At 39.9% G+C, this 19,069-nt stretch overlaps 1 protein-coding gene across 3 annotated transcripts in view; it reads right to left on the bottom strand.

The window, feature by feature from the left end:
• Positions 1-19,069, bottom strand: part of COL4A1 (collagen type IV alpha 1 chain) — a 131,835-nt gene that overhangs the window by 18,569 nt on the left and 94,197 nt on the right. For 2 of the 3 annotated variants that reach the window (XM_083836235.1, XM_083836236.1), the window contains exons 24-41: positions 18,321-18,391; positions 13,573-13,764; positions 12,583-12,751; positions 12,112-12,204; positions 11,909-12,013; positions 10,342-10,439; positions 9,966-10,116; positions 9,525-9,638; positions 8,960-9,127; positions 8,290-8,379; positions 7,470-7,622; positions 5,074-5,172; positions 4,892-4,981; positions 3,824-3,963; positions 2,819-2,945; positions 2,633-2,713; positions 1,803-1,901; positions 1,239-1,289 (exon numbers count right to left, since the gene is read on the bottom strand). In XM_083836235.1, the coding sequence (XP_083692361.1) occupies positions 1,239-1,289; positions 1,803-1,901; positions 2,633-2,713; positions 2,819-2,945; positions 3,824-3,963; positions 4,892-4,981; positions 5,074-5,172; positions 7,470-7,622; positions 8,290-8,379; positions 8,960-9,127; positions 9,525-9,638; positions 9,966-10,116; positions 10,342-10,439; positions 11,909-12,013; positions 12,112-12,204; positions 12,583-12,751; positions 13,573-13,764; positions 18,321-18,391 (2,091 nt within the window). Of the gene's footprint in view, positions 1-1,238; positions 1,290-1,802; positions 1,902-2,632; positions 2,714-2,814; positions 2,946-3,823; positions 3,964-4,891; positions 4,982-5,073; positions 5,173-7,469; positions 7,623-8,289; positions 8,380-8,959; positions 9,128-9,524; positions 9,639-9,965; positions 10,117-10,341; positions 10,440-11,908; positions 12,014-12,111; positions 12,205-12,582; positions 12,752-13,572; positions 13,765-18,320; positions 18,392-19,069 lie in introns of all 3 variants that reach the window. The other variant, XM_083836234.1, reaches the window with a different exon arrangement.

Genomic DNA, 19,069 nt, shown 5'->3' on the forward strand with positions numbered 1-19,069 from the left:
TCAAATCCTTATTCTGTTACAATTATTATTGTCATATGCGAGTCATGGATGTTTTGCTTAGGTAAGCACACATAGACTTGCTCTTGGAGAAAAAGATAATTTGTTTACTAAGATCTAGATTTGAAAACTTAGTACTTATTTTCAAGCTTGTACAAATAGTAAATATTTGCAATTTAGTTGAATTTTTGATCATGATTGAAGAAAAATATTTTATACTAGCTAATCTATAAGAGAAATAAAACGTATAAAGAACGCTTTCCCAGCTCTTCACCTGAACAGAACAGGGTCTTTAAATCCTGGACTTCTTTTTGGAACTACAATACTTCTGGAACACAAATGATGTCAGTTGTATATCTATTTACTCTAAGACCAGTTCTCTTTAAATGAGCTGTGCTAACAAAATGGAAGAGATGAGTGGGGTCGGAAAAGTGGTTTCACAGTCTAGCATTTTACTTGCCTTACTGAGCTGTGAGTTTGTGTCTACTGCAGTCTAGTATCTAGGACATACTCACCTGGTAGAATGGAACATGGTGCATACAGACACCTTGGACAAGCATGGACTCAAGCCAATCAAGTCATTCACAGTGTAGTGACAGATCTGTGAAGACCAAAAGTGGTCTTCAAACTGTCATAGCTATGTGCCTGTACTCAAGCTAGTAAGTCCTGAGTCCAGGTAATAACAGTTTTCAGTAAGACCTCACTTGGTCTCTTATTTTTGGCACCTCTGCACCATGCTCCTGTGCATAGTTTAGACATGCTCCACTGAGCTACAAAGAACACCTATTTTAGCAACGAATATGATTGCATCAGGGCTGTACAACAGACTCAGGTAAAAACAATAAAATACTGTAGTATCTTGGCAACAAAATTATTGTCTTTAGCTATCTAGTGCATAAAGCTTCACTAGACTTTGATTCTTATAAAATTAGTAGGAAAACAGAAATACTTGGAATCAAAAGCACAGCACACAAATATGGGAGTTATTTATATTACCTCATCACAGCACAGCTTGCAGTAAATTCCACACTATGAATAATTACCTATTTTAGGGCATATCTAACTCATGTCCAAGATGCTTCCACTGTAACAGAAATTAGTATTTGAGCCTCTGAGTTTCTGCCTGCTCTGAAAAGGTATAGCATGTAAAATAATGAAGTAGAAAGTATGTCTGAATGACAGAATTATATTTGTAGTATGTTGGAAGGGAGGTTAGCTGCTTGTTTAAAGAAGTGTTTTACCTTTGTCTCCCTTTGCACCTGGAAATCCTGGAAGTCCTCTACCTGGAATACCTGGAATATAAAGGCAGCAAAAAATGAGAAGACAGAACTGCAGTTACATATAAACTGTAACAAACAAAACTCCATTCAGCAAATATAAAATCTAAGTGGTTTAGAAAAAAGTTCTTCAGGGCAGAGACTGTCTTTGTTACATATTGGTAATGCTTCTAGTACAATGGGTACTTCATGATTGAAAATCCTACACTGAGGAAAGACAAGCTATTATTTCCCAGCTAACTTGCGAAATGAAACTAATTCCAAAACATATATTTTCTTTAAAATATTACCAGCTTTTGTGAAAGAAATTCTTTCATGATTACACTGATTAAACAGTTACTTATCTATATCATCCACTTTATAAAGACGGATGATAGTCCATAGTTTGCAAGACACTGTACTAACTTCATTTTGTAAAAGTTCCAGTCTAAAGTATCTCAAAACCAGCACGCCCTTCTCCCAGCTGCTCTTGTGTAGTCTGTCTGTGCATTTTTGTACCACATCAATGTAAAGTGACAGTCACAGTACCTTGTTCACCCTTTGCACCAGCAGCACCTGGAATCCCATCATAACCTGGTTCACCCTTCTGACCAATGGAACCAGCAGGACCCGGAACACCAGGTTCACCTGAAAAATCATCACCATATTCATTGCAACTATGAATCATCACTTTTTTTTTTAGACATTTCTTTTCTCTAATAAAAAGCTTAACTTATTCTTCTGCTCCCACAAAGACCAAATATTTATTGCATAATGACTGCAGTGTGACTTCTCTCTGAGCTTAGTTCTGAATTAAATTAGCGTGAGACAGGGCTCAAGTACTACAGATTTTCTTATAGTTAATTATCACAGATCTCAGTGAGTTTAGAGCATAGAGACTCCTGCAAATAGTTGTGAATAGCATGGTCCATGTCCAGTGAGATGATGTATCCTGCAGCCAGTAAACTAAGAACACGAGGTTCCATGTTCAAAAATGTTGTTATAGTCCTGACAACAATGGAACTACTCTAACATCTGTGCAATGATGCTCAATGTGGTGATTCAGGTTTAAGCCCATGGACCAACTTTAAACCAACACTCAAAAACAATAAAACTAATTGCTATAGTAATAACCAGTCTTGTGGAAGGTAGTAATATCTCTTCGACTAACAGTGCAAAAGAAGTACTATCCCTATACTACACTGACTCAGATTTACCTGGGAAACAGCATAGTGTTTTGTTCACTTATGGAATGAACAAATGTAAGAGGAAACATCTGAGCCAGAATGAAGGGAGTAGACCATGTTATTTCTTTGAGATATTGCTTGGAGATAAACAATACTTTAAGTAGCATTTAGTATTTTATATGTCTTTTGTACCTGGTTCTCCTTTTAAACCTGGGATGCCACTTAAGCCAGGAAGTCCTTTTTCACCCTTTTCTCCATGGCGGCCAGGGCTCCCTAAAGAAAGCAAGAAGACATCAGAAATATCCACCATATGAACCTGTAAGTTTGACAATAACTTTTGCACTGCATTTTCTGTTGTATTAACTCAAGAACACTTGCCTGGAAATCCTGCCATGCCAGGAGATCCTTTGGGACCTGGGGCACCCGGTATTCCTGGCATTCCTATATTACCCTTTTCACCCTTGTCTCCAGATAAACCTGGACTACCCGTTCTTCCAGGTTCTCCCTAGAAGAAGCAGCACACTTTATAAAATCCACACATTAATTCTGAAACACCTTTTACTATTTGCAAATGGTATATGTAACCCCCTCTTATCTTTTGGACTTATAAAGAATTTCACTCTTTTTCCATTTAGAAACAAAATAATTTAAGATTAAATTTAGCATTATCAGAAATATTGACTTTTTACCAATTGCTTAATAACTACATATGAAAATGAGCAGTCTTCTCTGCATCTTTGTAATAGATTTTACAAAGGCTTTTCCAAATTAGCCTCATAACTTACTACACTTAATCATCTTCAAAAAATTCTTTTCTAAATCTTCAGTAAATTTGCTACCAAGTTACTAAGTTTTATTTTTACTTATAAATTCAGGATTAGTGTCACTGTATAACTAGGAAAAGCAATGTGAAACAAACGAGAATCCTATCAGAATACTATTAGAAGTGAAATCAACTTTACACACAGTATTAATAAGTTGTCTTTTCAGTCATATCTGAGCATTTTATTGTGAAGCTGAAAAAAGCGATATCTTAAACATGTATTTACTGTATTTCAGTACACCTATTTACTCTGTTTGCAAGAAGCCCTTTTCACTTTATTTCCTTAATGTTTTTAAAAGTTCTTCCCCTCCCACACATTTCTAGCAATGTAAATTTAGTATATGCTGAAGAGACAGAATAAATGAGAATGCTGAACGCAATGGTCCCACCAAACAGAATGCATCTAAACCTGTGCATATACACACCATTCAAATTTCTCATCAAGTATTTAAATGAGCATAATAGAAAATATAACTTATATAGCTTAAAGGCCAAAGGCATCTTTTCAGATAAGGTACTCAGGAGAGACAAGACAATTAAATCCCTAGGGGTGTAAATACCTTCTCACCAGGAGACCCTGGAAAGCCAATTCCAGGAAAACCTGCTGCTCCTTTGTCTCCTTTTTCACCTTTTTGCCCAGGGAACCCTGGTGTGCCTGGTGAACCTGGTACTCCAGGCAGACCCTTTTCTCCAGGTGTTCCTAGTAAAAGAAAAGGAAAAACGTGTGTTTCAGAGCTGGTGGCACCTTAGCAGTGTTGCCAAGGATTTTTCAGGGTTGCCTTAGCTACTTAGAGCTAGAAAAACAATACAACTCACTACAATAGCTAATAAATTCACTTTAGAGATTCACCATCTAAAGGGGTCTTTTTATGGGAAGATAAGCTCTCCTGATAAAAGAAGGTTATAATCTTGGATTAATAGTAAGCAGAACCGTTGCTAAAAATACTATTTAACTAAAAGTTTATGTTGATTTCATTAGTGTCTAACAAGACAAGCAGTGACAAAGGAACTCTGCTGTAACAGTTTTTTCTGGTCCCCACCCCCACTTCAGTCTTCTGTCTTTGATTTCCTAAATACATTAGGCACAAGGCCATCTGAATGGAGACAAAGTTCCCTTATTGAGATATAGGTTCTTCTCCATTCCCCTCCACAGCAACACTCTTCCCAGAGCACTACAGTTTGTCAATAATGTGCAATGCACTGGAACTCACAGAGCTTTTTAGAAGGGGGAAAATACACAAGAAGCCTAAAGGATTTCACACTCTAGCAGAGGCAGAGGCAGAGACAAAGACAGAGACAGCCAGACAGCAAGATATCACTTGAAAAACTGCCTGCCTGCAACAAAAACACAAATCTGACATTTGTCCTTTCTTTGAGGTGCACAAATAACCATTTTACATTTGGCTAAAGGACTCACATGTAGAAAGTTAGGAAGCTATTTAACGTGAATTATTTGTATATCATAATAAGATTGAAAAAGCAATGTTCCCAAAGCCTACAGTTCAGGCACTGCAAATACTGCAATCATTTATTAGATCAACACCACCTAATATTCTAGATAGGCCTCTCACAATGATCCAGATTAACTTGAAGAAAAAAAAATAATAAAAAATCGCAGCAATCAGTACCTGGCAAACCCATTTCACCAACTGATCCTTTTTGTCCTGGAATTCCTGGATCTCCTGGGTACCCTGGGGGGCCCTGATCACCTTTTGGTCCTAGAGACAGCAGAGAAATTAAGAGTCCAGATAGTTACTGTGGTTTAAAATACCTGATTAACACTATCTCCTTTTGCCAGCTTCAGACATACCTGGATGTCCTGGAGTACCAGGTTCACCATCCTTTCCTGGAATTCCTGGTTCTCCATACTCTCCACGTAGCCCTTTTTCTCCTGTTGGTCCATGGTCCCCTGGACAACAAGAAAAAAACCACTGATCAGTTTTACCAAAATTTACTGTAATGCCATGTAACGATCCTTCTAATTACTTTATTTATCTCTGTTGCCTCTCTCTGCTGAACAAGGGAATGGCTGAATTCAAGCTTCCTACATTGTGGGGCAGAGTCAAACTTGCGCAACAACCCTCCACTCAAGCCGGCATTGAAGGAAGGCTACAAACTGATAAAATGTTGCAGGTGTCTGCACAGATTACAAGACAAATTATATTTTTAAAACAAACTCAGTGTTTTGCAAATGAACACTTATCTTTGAGTTAGATTAATGAGTTATTTCTGAAGTGCCAGACAATATCAGGTGTTAACAAAAATGATTGATTTGACTGTTCTGCTGTCTATGTAGGTAAATGCAAGCCACCAGTTCACAGGCAGAAATTTTCTGTTTCCTCAGTTCTATTTAATATTAAAGCAACTTCATCATTCCAGAAGGCTCCATCTCTTATTCTGCAGCATGCCTCTTCTCCAACCGCAATGTTCAAGCTTTTTGGTTATAATCCTTTTTGTTAGTGTTGTATCTAGATGCTGGACAATACATTACTGAAGATAGGTAGCTGAATGCTTTTAAGTAAGAGGATTTATTAAAAAAAATCTCAAGATGTCCAAACCCAACCTTTTTTATTAAACATTACCGACAATCTTTCATTAAAATACTGTATTTTTTGCTTGTATGTTACAAGTTTTTTAAAACATTACTGTGATATTCATAACTAGAGAGATGAAGGCAGCAAACCGATGAGGAAAGTTACGGAATATAACTAGATTATTTTTTCTCTACTGGTACTAGTTATCTCTGGGTTAAAGAGGATGAGACAAACAATAGCAGAAAGTTGCAGTCTGGGGTCTGTTTGGAGTCTACCCTTCCATGCTGCATGAGCCAGGCTAATCTGCAGACTGTGTGGGGTCAGGAAAAGGTAGAACATACAAATTTGGAAGCGCGCATTATTAGTGCTGGAGGGGTGAAGAAGTTAGAAACAAAAGAAATTAACCAGTTGAACCTATCAGCACAGGCTTCTTTATATGCATGTAACTACTGTGCCTGATTTTGATTTCTGGAAAGGTAATAAAACTATCAACCAGCCAACCTATAGATCAATAGCAGAAAAGGAGGTAATGAAAAACAACCTATGTAGCCTTGTTTTAAGGCTTTTCATACCACCACATCAAGATCAGACACAAATGAGAGAAAGGAATCTAGATGGAATTCTTACAGGCTGAGAGCTTCAACAAATTCACAAGTGTGGTCAGAAGCTGCATCTCAGCCTAGAGGCAGGTGTACTCCACACTTGCTCCTGCCCTTCCTCTCAGTCCATAACCCTGGTAAATTTCATTCCAGCAGGGCCTGAGTCCTTCAGTTATTTCAGCACAGTGCAATGTAGCAAGGATGCAGCCAAATTGGGGAGAATTCAGAAGGGGTAAGAAGGATGATAATTATTTCAGAAAACACAATATACAAGGAAAGGCTGAAGGATTTGGTTGAGGGAAATGGCAGACTACATGATCCCAGTAGCTCCCTTCCAGCTCTACACTTCTATTTTAACAAAAAACAGTTACCATTTATTTATCAAAATAAAATAAAAATAGTTATTTATCAAAATCTCTTATGGGGATTTTTAATAAAAGGTATATCATAATAAAAAGGACAAATAATAAAATATATAAAATATATTTTTAAATATATAAAATATATTTTTAAATATATAAAATATAATTTTTAAAATTTCTAAATAGAAAGCTGATTGCTTTTCTCCTGTATATTTCCAGGTGTTTCCAGTCTGATGTAAGGTAATCTTTCAATATCAGTGGCATTCACATGTGTCTTTCCTGAAACTTCCTCAGGTCCCAAAGAAACATTTGTACGCCAAAAAAGGCTGATCACTTTTTCTTACAGAATCAGTTGGTCTTCATGGTGAAAACAGTGAAATCTATATTTTTTACATGAAAGAAAGCTTTACTCTTCTAGCAAGCTTTAGTTTCTAATTTTAAGGTGTTTTTTTTTTTTTTTCTTTTCAGAGAGTCTTCTGAGAAACGAGGTAAAAACTGATTTTATAATAGCAAATTGAGCCTTTTCCATCCAACCAAAACCTTTTAAGTCTGTGATTGATCTTTGTTTCTATGGAGTTGGAGGATGCTAGAAAAATATCTGCTTTTGTTGTGTAAAGTTCTTTAATCTTGTTTTAAAACTTGATGTCTAAACTAAGATGCAACAGAACTCCAAGTACTGTTGCTCTAACTTTAGTTAGAGATTAAAGTTACCTTTTTCTCCTGGATCTCCCTTTTGGCCTTTGAGACTAACCATGTCCATGGTATCCATGCTTCCAGGTACTCCTGGGAGACCAGCTTCACCTTTATCCCCTTTGACGCCTGGATCACCCTGTGGTCCAACTACCCCTTTGAAACCTGGGCTACCTATAAAGGAATAGCACAGAATGTTACAGAGGCATATAAAACTTTGCAAAAAGATTTAGTAGACAAGAACAAATTAAGTTAGCTATTTATTAAATTTTGGGCATGGGCTACCATGCTCTTGAATACCCACATCTTTTATCTCATATGCAGATTTTTCTATACCAGGACTTCATAATAACTATCGAAAAAGTTGGTATCTTTTAAAAGTTTTAATCTTTTTTATCTTTTAAAAGTTTAAAAGTTTAAAAGTTTACCTGCTTCACAGACATTAGCTTGAGACCCTCTCAAAACAATAGGAATATGAGTTGAAGAGTTTAAATATAGAGCACTGTTTGAAGGATTTAATTAAGTCCTTCCTGCTGGCTATTTATAACTTCAAACAAAGTGTTTCTCTTGGAGTAATATCTATAGCATGCTCTCAACCAGCCAACCCTTATGTTGTTGAAGAACAGACCAAAACTCCTGGCTCAGTGCCCAAATACGACTGCTCCTAGGATACGGCTTTCTAGATTACATTATTTCTAACTTAGAGGGAAGTTATTTGACATAAAACATCCTTTAGGCCAAGCATACTCTCTATATTTGGTTATTTCCAGACTTGTCTTCAGTTGGCAAAAACGTCAATTTTAAAACGTATGAGAAGAATTTAAGAAAGTCCCTGCCTTACCTTTTTCACCAGGCAACCCTCGATCTCCAACTGGTCCAGGAGTCCCTGGCAGTCCCGGAGTTCCCATAACTCCCATTTCTCCTTTGGCTCCTGAAACCGAAGTGGTAGAGTGAATAACATAAATAAAGAAAGCGGTGTAAAGAAGTATGAGAAGTAGAATGTTTTGCTCCCAATTATATCAGGAATTGCACTACTTAAGGAAAAAAGGGATAAAGAGGATGATCTAATCTAAATAGCCTGACAGAGAAAACAACTGTAAAAATTGTGTTAGGAAATACAGAATAAAACATGGTTTGTAATAGGTTTTTGACAGATTCTTAAAACTTGCAACTACAGTAAACAATGCTGTCACTAACAAAGGCATTATTAAAACCACACTCTATCACTGAAACTACACAGAATAATCATCTTCCATTACTACAGGTTAAAGCCTAGTTCCTGCATATAGCTGGATTTGATCCACCAAAAGACTCCAGTATGAGTTTAAAGCTATACATGCACAGAGTGGCTTTGCTGATAGCAGCCCATGTGTTTTCCTCAAGCTCAGGTTCCTTGAAGGATCAATTCCTGATTGAGTGAAGGGGCATGCTACCAGGACTTAATAAAACAGCTGTCAAAGATGCCAATTTCCAAGGAAGGAGATTACTTTCCCAGCAGTAAGCATGTTTACCTTCTGATCCTTTCAGTCCAACAGACCCTTGTGGACCCGGCAGGCCAGGTAACCCCACAGACCCTGGTACTCCAGGCTGGCCCTGGCTACCTTTATCGCCTTTTGGTCCTGGCATATCTAGACCCGGGATACCAGGGAAGCCCCTTTCTCCTTTTATTCCAGGAAATCCTAGGAAAAAGAGAAGATACAGAATTAGTTCCTAGCAGAACAAAGGAAACACAGTTAACAAGCATACCCCAAAATGTCCTCCCATGGTTCAGAAATTACGTGGCAGAAGACTCAAAGACAGTTTCTCTTGTAACGTCAAGAGAGCAGAAATATTCCTCATTTCCTGTGTGCAGACTCGATCCTGTACATATTACCCACAATAACCTGAGGAAACTGAACAAAATGGCAGATATTTTCTCTGCCCTTGCCTTGTGTTTGGACCAGATGGATGAGGTACGCTGCCATGCTTCCTGCACCCCACCCACAAAGCAGGTCACGAGCAATTTATGAACACCAACATCTGTTTATGCCAAAAAATCCACTTCCAAGCACCAGCATGGGAGCATTTTTCTCTCACCTGGTGGTCCCTGGGGTCCTGGCTGTCCAGCAGGCCCTGGCGATCCCTGTGGGCCCAGCCCTGGTGCACCTGGGGGGCCTGGCAAGCCTTGCAGTCCCGGGAGGCCGGGGTCACCTGTGGGGAGACAGAGACAAGAGTCTTTGAGATCTTGTTTCCAAAAGATGCTAGACAGATGCTTAGGAAATATCTGGCCAACAAAACCTCATTTCAGCCTCTAATACCTTCTGCCTGGGCTTGGGGGAACCGTTGTTTTTCGCTGCTTGCCATTTACTAGCAGTAGAGGTAGGCGAAAGGGAGGAGAGGGAAAGGAGAAAAGAGAATGCCCTGAGTTATCAGTAGGACTTAAATGGTGAATAGGCTTTTTGTTGCCTCTGCAGCGGAGAAACTATAAAAAAGAAATATAAATACAGAGGTGTATCTTTATTTTTTCAGCAATGTTACCTCTGAATCCTTGCTGTCCAGGTATGCCCGGGAATCCTTGCTCACCACGTAAACCAGGCAGTCCTGGATTTCCCTTTTCTCCAGGGATGCCAGCTGGGCCTGGGGGGCCTGGTAATCCTTTAGGGCCAGGGAGACCCACACCAGGTTCACCCTAGCCACAGAAACACAACAGATTGGGAATCACTCAGAAAGAACGCTGCACATACATTAGCCATTCAGAGTTAACATAAAGCATTCATCTACTTTGTCCCTTTGCATATACAGTGGGAAACATAAGATGAAGGGCAGTTTTTGAAAAAAGCAGAATCTTTTCCCAGATTCTCAGATTCCTGTTAACATGAAGTCACAGAAAACAGTATCAGCAGCAGATACTTACTTTTTGACCTTGTAAACCTGGTGTACCTGGCAAACCATCCAGGCCAGGGGTTCCTGGAGTCCCTGGTAGACCAGGTGAGCCAGGCTGACCTTGAAAACCTACAAAACAAAACAAAACAAAACTTACATCATTGCTGTCTGTCCCTGTAAATGTCCCCTGTCATTTCTTCAAACCTCTAACTGAACTGTTCACATCCTTGGAGGAACATGTTCAAAAAGGTCTGTGTAGTCTCTTTTATCAAATTTCTAGAGAAAAAAATGGCAGCTCTCAAATGTCAGTGTTCTCAACAGAGATTTAAGCATTGAGCTTCAAACCCAAAAGGAACAAATATGGAGTGACTGCTCTTTAATTAATAGCCTTGTGGGTTCACATCATTGAGAAATATTCTACCTGCAAAGATGTGTTTCCAGAGTCTTCTTCAGAGAGGGTAACTAAATGTGTGAGGCATAAGACTGAGGGATGCAGAACAAAAGCCATCTTGGTGAATCAACACTTTTTGTACAGTATATGTAATGTGACACGTCCTACACATCTCCCTGAGGGTCACACATGTTCCTGTACCACAGCAGGCCCAAGGAACATCCCTCAGGAATGGAGGAAAGAAGATGGCCAACATTCTGCAGATCACTTAAAGATAACGCTCACTAAACTGAGATGAAGTTCCTTTCACAAAGATCTCAAAGAGTAGGAAATCCAGCTTTCAGGCTAAGCCCCTGGAAAGTCACGGGTCAGAGCTGCATTCAAGGAAGAGTCTTGGAAAAAAAAGCTTTGGATATGTCGTTCCTTTTTTGCTGGCATTTAGCAATCCTTTTCTAGATGCCATGGAACTTTTCTGTTCAGGTTTGTGTCATGTCAGATTTGGAAGAACTAGAGGTGTTCACAGGTAAAGATTTCCCTTTTCTTTTTAAAAGTCTATCTGACCCTCTCAGTTCATGGTGTGTGAGAGAGAGAGAATGGCGGTTGAAGTGGCTGCTGAAAGCTCAGTCATCTAGTCCAGAATGAGTAGCATTAGCATTACAAAATACATCTCTCAAAAATCTGAAACAAGAGTATGATCTTATAGACTCTAAACTATGTGTACACCCTGACAATGGCCATGTGGGGAAGCCTAAACTTTTACTGAATCTGCTGGTATTTTGACCAAACACTCCCATCCACCTGGGACACCACAGACCTGTGAGCTCTGGTACAAAAATGTCATACTTATGTTAACATGTTTTTTTGACCAACCTAAATCATCTTTCAGCAACCTAAATCACCTTTCACCAACCTAAATCATCTTTCAGCAAGGCCATCTCATCTATCAGCAACCTCAGTTGCTGCAACACAGGATGCACTATATCACTTTCTGTTCTGGCAGTAGCATTGCCTGTATCTGCACCACATGACTGCACAAAGCAGGTGTGCCTTGAAAGTATCCTCATCGTGGTGTCTGTGGACTTTCACGAGGGAAGTTCTTCTGCTACACCTTGCAGATCTCCTCGTGCAGCCATGGCTGGATGACAGTGCAGTCCTCCATCCACACTTCAGTTACACCAGCTCTGTTAGATGGATAACTTTATCTTACCTTTGGGTCCCGGAGGTCCAGGGAACCCTATACCTGGCTGTCCAACAGCACCTTTTTCTCCTGGCAGGCCAGGTATCCCTGGAAGCCCAGGATTCCCTTTGTCACCTTTGCGAGTGAAAACAAGACAAAAGTTAATACCAATGTTAACTTCTGGGAAACAGAAACATTAAGATGATCAGAGAAAGATTAACAGAACACTGTACCTTGGGGTCCAGGGAAACCAGGTGGCCCAGGAAGGCCATCTGCCCCAGGAGGTCCAGGGAGCGGTATAGTTCGTCCTGCTTCACCCTTTGTCCCTATGAATGTAAAGATGTATTAAGTCCAAACTGATGAAATTAAACAGAGGAGTTTCATTCACCTTGCCAGCAGTGTTAGACCCTCCACACCATTAAAACTGACTTTTTATGAAGTTTTTTTATAGAATATCCATAGAAAACTACAATGAACTAGGTTTAAGATAACTTTAAACCATCCTGTTTGGCCTGATAGAAAAAAAAGAAAGAAAAATGCCTTCAAAGATGTGCAAGTAAACTGCTGAAAGTAAACACTGATCTAAATTAGTCTTTTTCTTTCCATATTAAATTCCAGTGATCCCCTAAGTTGATTTCCAGTTAGAAACACCTTAAAGGACACTTTAAAGGAGACTTAAAAAAGAATGCATACTATAGCATTACCTGGAAGGCCTGGTAAACCTGGGGTTCCAGCAAAGCCTCTGTCTCCTTTGTCACCAGGTAACCCTGCAGTGCCTATCCCAGGAGGGCCAGGAAAACCTCTTTCACCACGTACTCCAGGGAATCCAGGTTGGCCAGGGGGACCACGTTCTCCTTTCAAGCCAGCTGTACCCTAATTTGTAGACAGTATATATGTACTTCTTGCATGATTGGCAAGACAGAACACATCCTCCCATCTGTGTGAATACATTGTAACTTGGATTTGGCACAGGGTACCTACTTGTAACACCTTTATCACTGAATTCAATGGAAGTAGAACTGTGTTGCACGTAGAAAAGTACATGGAAATCATACCTAATGTGCAATGCAGGTAACTGGATCATTTAGGCTATTTTCCCAGTTGTGGATCTGGGAGCAAATCTGAGCTCCAGATCCAGCTCCACATCCACATCAGCTGAACCCACTAACAGGGCAAGACTTTGAAACATTAGTTTCCACAAGAAGATAAGTCTGCTAGAACAGAGTTGAACCTCATCTTAATTATCTCTGCTTGGACAACTGCATTCCTTCAATCATCTTCAGATATGAGTTAAATCATCCATACCAGTTCTCATTATAAAACTTTGAGAAAGGGAGAAATGAAAAAAAAATATTGTCCACACCCACAATGTGGGGGAAGTAACCTTGCTGTAGTCCTGAAAGCAGCAAGCCTTGTAATCTGAATACGTCTGAGTTGGATCACTTATTTGCATGACATGTTCAGAGAGAATTCAAAATCAAACTGAAATACTCTGTTGTTGAAAGACCCTAGTCTTCACTAGTTCTAGAGAAACCAGAGTCCTCTTCTGAGGAGGAATGAACTAGGTAAAAAAAAAAAAAAAAAAAAAGTGGAACAATGAATGAGGCCAATAAACATAAAGCAAGTGTAGGACAATACGTAAAAATACAGAAACATTCAGCAGGACAGTGCAAACATAAAGAAATAACACATACCGATGCTCCTTTTGGACCCTGTGGACCTGGCAATCCATCTTTTCCTGGTGTTCCTTCTCTTCCAGGAATACCTGGTTGTCCTGGGAAACCAGGATCTCCCTTTTCACCTTTCAGGATTGAATCATAAGAAAAATCTCCTGGTTCTCCTTTTGCCCCAGGGTGGCCGATAAGTCCTGGAGCACCTGGGGGCCCCTGAAATTTCATAAATTGAAATGTTATCACTTGCCCTATCAACCTTTCAACTGATTAAAAAAACAAAAACAAACAAACAAAAAAACCCAGATCTTCGGAAATTAAAAAGTAGACCCAAATCAAATAAACCATTAAGTTTTCAACCAAGGAGGTCAAATGAGAGTTGTTTCCAGGATATAGCAGTGTAAATAAGGAATTAGTGCAAACTTCTCTTTCTTGACCACGCTGTCATTGTATCATACCAAAGGTATGTCATTTTAGATGGTGAATATAAACCTTCACTATTTACACAACAGCTGCAGGTCTTGGCACCAAAAATCTACTCTGAATTTTCAATATACTACACACTGAACTTCAGTTACATATATTTACATTATATTATCATCAAGGTAATCTAGGCTTTTTGAAAAAGCCCTGTCAGAGCTAACATGTCTGCCCCCGAAGTCGTACTCTGTAACACTGTGGACCCTATTTCTATGACAAAAATGCAACAAAGGTTGCATCCTACATTTCCAGGATACTTTACAATACTAGAAATAGTACTAATACAGGAAAAGAGCATGCTTCCATTATGCAAAGAAAAGCATAGCCAAACTCACAGGTTTAAACTGCCTATACAAGTCCAAAACTCCTGATTTTGCTTCTTTCAGAAACTTTAAAATCAACTGAAACATTCACTAAATACATAGACTGCCTATTAAATTCAATTCATTGTCTTATATAAAATTCAAGTGTTATTTGCACAAGAGCTAACACTAACTGAAGACTGAAAGCTCCCCGTGTAGTTTATTTATGACATTTAGCTGATTAAAGTATACATTTCACATCATTACCAACATTCATTGATTTTGTGCCATTAACATCCACTGTCTCTTGCTGCATAGAATACTATACACATGTTCAGAGGAAGCTTTGTAAGCTTTCCAGGGAAGCAGTCCTTTATATAACAATACACCTACAGGATATCCAGAATTCCAGTTTTTCCCTACATATTTAGAACTTGTATGAACTTTTTTCATTGGAATGTTTACTCTATTTTCAGGTGGATCAGGACTAGGATAGTAATGCACAAACTTCACAGCCAACGTTCACTGCTTATGGTTTAAGTGTACCTTCCACTTAAACCTGAACTAGAACACTGTTCCTTTAGCTTTAGTGGATCTTGAATCAGACTCTGATGCTGTGGAATGGATTGGAACAATGTAGGCTTGCAAAGATGGCCTCTATATAATAGTTTTTCCAAACTGAACTGTACGCTGGATCACCATCTGTCTGAATTTTGTCAACCAAGGCAAGCTTAAAAATATTCAGGAGAACAACCAGTCCTCATCTGATGAAAGACATGATCAGAACTTGAGAGGCAATAAAAGGAAAATGTAAAGATGTGTCAAAAATGTGCTGAGAACAAATGCCGGAAATGACGAAAGCTTAAATATGTTAGGATGTCTTTTATTTTTTGTCTCTTTCATATATTCTCTTTCCTATTTTTCTCCACTCCTTCTTTCAGGGACCCATTAATATTGTAGTAAGTTTGGTCACTGAGTAATACCATCCTGTTTATCAAAGTGGAAACACAGAGAATGGAATCCATCCCAGCTAACTTTTGTTGCCTAAATTAAAGCATCTAGGCTTTATTCATACTCAAGGGCAAGAAATAGATTCCTTGAGTAAGGAATTAATATAGGTAGGTTGGACTAACTTCTGAAGGTGCCTTATCTCTCACCGCTGGTGGTAGAGGGAGCTTGGATAATTCCAGTGTGTGTTACAGTTAGCACACATGAACACCACTGAGAAGCTATGTTGCCAGAAATGCTCAGCTGGAAGGAGAAAACAGCTTTAGGGGAAAAAAAGGCTGGGAAGACTCTGACAAAGTCACTCTGCTTACATTAGGAATTGTGTCCAGATCCCATTCAGATGTGTAGGGATGGGATCAGGAAAGCCGAGGCACAAATGGAACTGAACTTGGCAAGAGTGGCAAAGAATAACAAGTAGGGATTCTGTAGGTACATCGGTCAGAAAAGAAAGGCCAAGGAGAGTGTACCTCCTCTGATACATGAGAAGGGAGAACTGGTAACAACTGACATGGAAAAGGCTGAGGTACTCAACAGAGTACTCTTAGCCTCAGACATCACTGCCAGTCAGGCTTCCCACATCTTTTGTTTCACTGAACATGCAGACAAGGGCTGGGGGTGCAAAGTCCCTCCCACTGTAAGTAAAGAGCAGGTTTGAGACCACCTGATGAAACTGAACAGGCACAAGTCTATGGGGCCTGATGACATGCATCCCAGGGTCCTGAGGGAACCGGCTGATGGAGTTACCAAGCCTCTCTTCAACATATTTGAAAAGTCCTGGCAGTCAAGGTGAAGTCTCTGGTGACTGGAAAAAGGGAAACATCACTCCCATTTTTAAAAAGGGTAGACAGGCGGACCTGGGGAACTATAGACTGGTGAGCCTCACCTCTGTGCCTGGGAAGATCATGGAAAAGATCCTCCTGCAAGCAATGGCAAGGCACATGCAGGACAAGGAAGTGATCCAAGTCAGCCAGAATGACTTCACCAAGGGCAAATTGTGCCTGACCAACCTAGTGGCCTTCTATGATTCAGTGACTGCATCAGTCCACAAGGGAAGACCGACTGATGTCATCTACCTGGACTTCTGTAAGGCCTTTGGCATGGTTCCCCATGACATTTTCATCTCCAAATTGGAAAGAGATGAATTTGAAGGGTGGACCATTCGATGGATAAGGAATTGTCTGGATGGCCATGCCCAAAGAGTTGCAGTCGATGGCTCAATATCCAGGTGGAGGCTGGTGACAAGTGTGGTCCCTCAGGGGTTTGTTTTGGGCCCAGTGCTGTTTAAGATCTTTATCAATAACATAGACAGTGGGATCAAGTGCACCCTCAGCAAGTTTTCAGATGACACCAAGCTGAGTGGTGCAGTTGATACAACAGAAGGAAGGGATGCCATCCAAAGGGACCTGGACAAGCTTGAGAAGTGGGCCCATGGGTCGGGGCAATGCGAGACCTGGGTACAGACTGGGAGAAGAGCTCATTGAGAGCAGCCCTCTGGAAAAGGACTTGGGAGTTCTTGGGTGGACAAAAAGCTTTACATAAGCCAGCAGTGTGTGCCTGCAACCCAGAAGGCCACCTGTATCCTGGGCTGCATCAACAGAGGAGTCACCTGCAGGCTGAGGGAGGTGATTGTCTCCCTCTACTTTGCCCTCATGAGGCCACTTGGAGTGCTGCATCCAGCTCTGGGACTCCCAAAACAAGGACATGAACTTGTTGGAATGAGTCCAGAGGAGGGCCATGATCGGAAGGCTCAAGCACCTCTCCTGAGAAGAAAGGCTGAGGGAGCCGGGGATTTAGTCTGAAAAAGAGAAGGCTCCAGGGAGACCTCATTGTGGCCTTCCAGTACTTAAAGAGGCTTATAAAATAGATGGAGTGTGAGTTTTTACATGGGCAGATAGTGGTAAGACAAGAGGAACAGTTTTAAACTAAAAGAGGAGAGGTTTAGATTAGATGTTAGGAGGAAATTCTTTACTCCAAGGGTGGTGAGGCACTGGCACAGCTTGCCCAAAGAAGCTGTGGATGCCCCATCCCTGGAAGTGTTCAAGGCCAGGTTGGATGGGGTCCTGGGCAACCTGACCTAGTGGGTGACATCCTTGTCCACAGGAGGAGGGTTGGAACAAGGTGGTCTTTAAGGTTCCTTCAGACCCAAGCCATTCTAGGATTCCATGAGTCTATGATTCTATGGTGTCAAAATCCACATTATGCTACAGGAACATGTGTGCTAATGTCAGTCTTCGCAGCCTACCACGGTGTATGCAGGGACACTCAAGTGAACTCTGACAAGATCAAATGTAGTTGTGCTAGTACAGTGTTCATCTAGGAGTGATTGTGTTGTCATTTTAAGCATGTGCTATAATTAAGGCTTTTCTGCTTCTGATATCCAGCCTTAGTGAGAGCTGTGTTATGCTGCATCAACATAATTTTCAAGTGATCCCATTATCAGGATGCTTTCACAGACCTTCTTTATTTCTTGAAAACCACTTGGCTTCCCTGCTAAATATCTGAAAATTAGATTTCATAGAATATGCTGCACACATTTCCCAAAATTCAGACAAACTGCTAAAGTATACCGATTGCTAATATTGACTAACTGCTTACATTACACTAGATGGCACTGCATCTCTCTCTCAATATGTTATGTTCACAAAACGAAGAGTTACTGGAAAGATACCTTGCTATACAAGGTTCAGGGCAGACCTGCATCTGTTTCATGCAAAATCCTACTTTTTACCCAGCTCCACTGCTGAGTTCATCTGATGGGTAAGCATGGCAATATAACCCATTTCCAACAGCTCTTTTTTCATCTCATAGCTAGACAATACTGCTTCCTAGTTTATTTTACTAAGTATAGCCAGTTCTTTAATTTTATTATATCACTGTGTTGGTCTATTTTTAATCAGAACTATTACACAATCATACTGAATGTTTTCTTACCACACATCTAACAGGAAATAAGCACACAATATCTGGTAAGGCATTACTTACAGGTACCCCTGGAAGGCCATCAAGTCCAGGTAAGCCTCTGTCACCCTTGAAACCTGATTGTCCTGGAAAACCTTTTCAGAGACAGAAAAGTAGAATTCTATTCATTACATGGTTTAAAAATAGATCATTGTATGTGAAGCCTTTGTGATTCTTCACAAACTGTTTAATTCTATCCCCAGTTAATATAATAAAAAGTCAGTGAAGATGTCTGTATTCATGTGCTCGTGTGCTCCCTGTGTCTGCATTCGCAAGCTCACAAGTTGATGAGGCATTTGACTTTGGAATTAATTCACCTTATAACTTAGATCTATCATGTAGACTTTGCAATCTTCAAACTACCTAAAACATGTTCCTTTTTCTTCACAACTACTGGAAAAAACATTGAGAATATTATCAGTGTTTGCATGTGGCAATTCTCTGACATGGCAGCAGACAAATCATTTCTTTTGGGTCACACAATTTGATCCTAGGATTGGGAACATATGTATGAGCTACTGCCAAGCCTGAGAATGTAGGGCAAATGCTTCCCACACTTTTTTTCACTTTCACAATTCGGTCTACAGTTTGCAAAGATACTCCACTGTGGCCTATTTCTGCTTCCTTGTCAATTTCAGTGGGAATTAGGAATCAGGCCAAAAATAAGAATATTCTATCTTTTTTTCATTAGTTTCACAAGCAATTTTATTAGTGGGAGAAAAAATAATTAATCACATAATATAGACTGTATTTCTAGGTTTTAGCCTTAGCAG

Source organism: Anser anser (assembly GCF_964211835.1).
Source record: "Anser anser genome assembly, chromosome: 1".
Lineage (NCBI taxonomy): Eukaryota > Metazoa > Chordata > Aves > Anseriformes > Anatidae > Anser > Anser anser.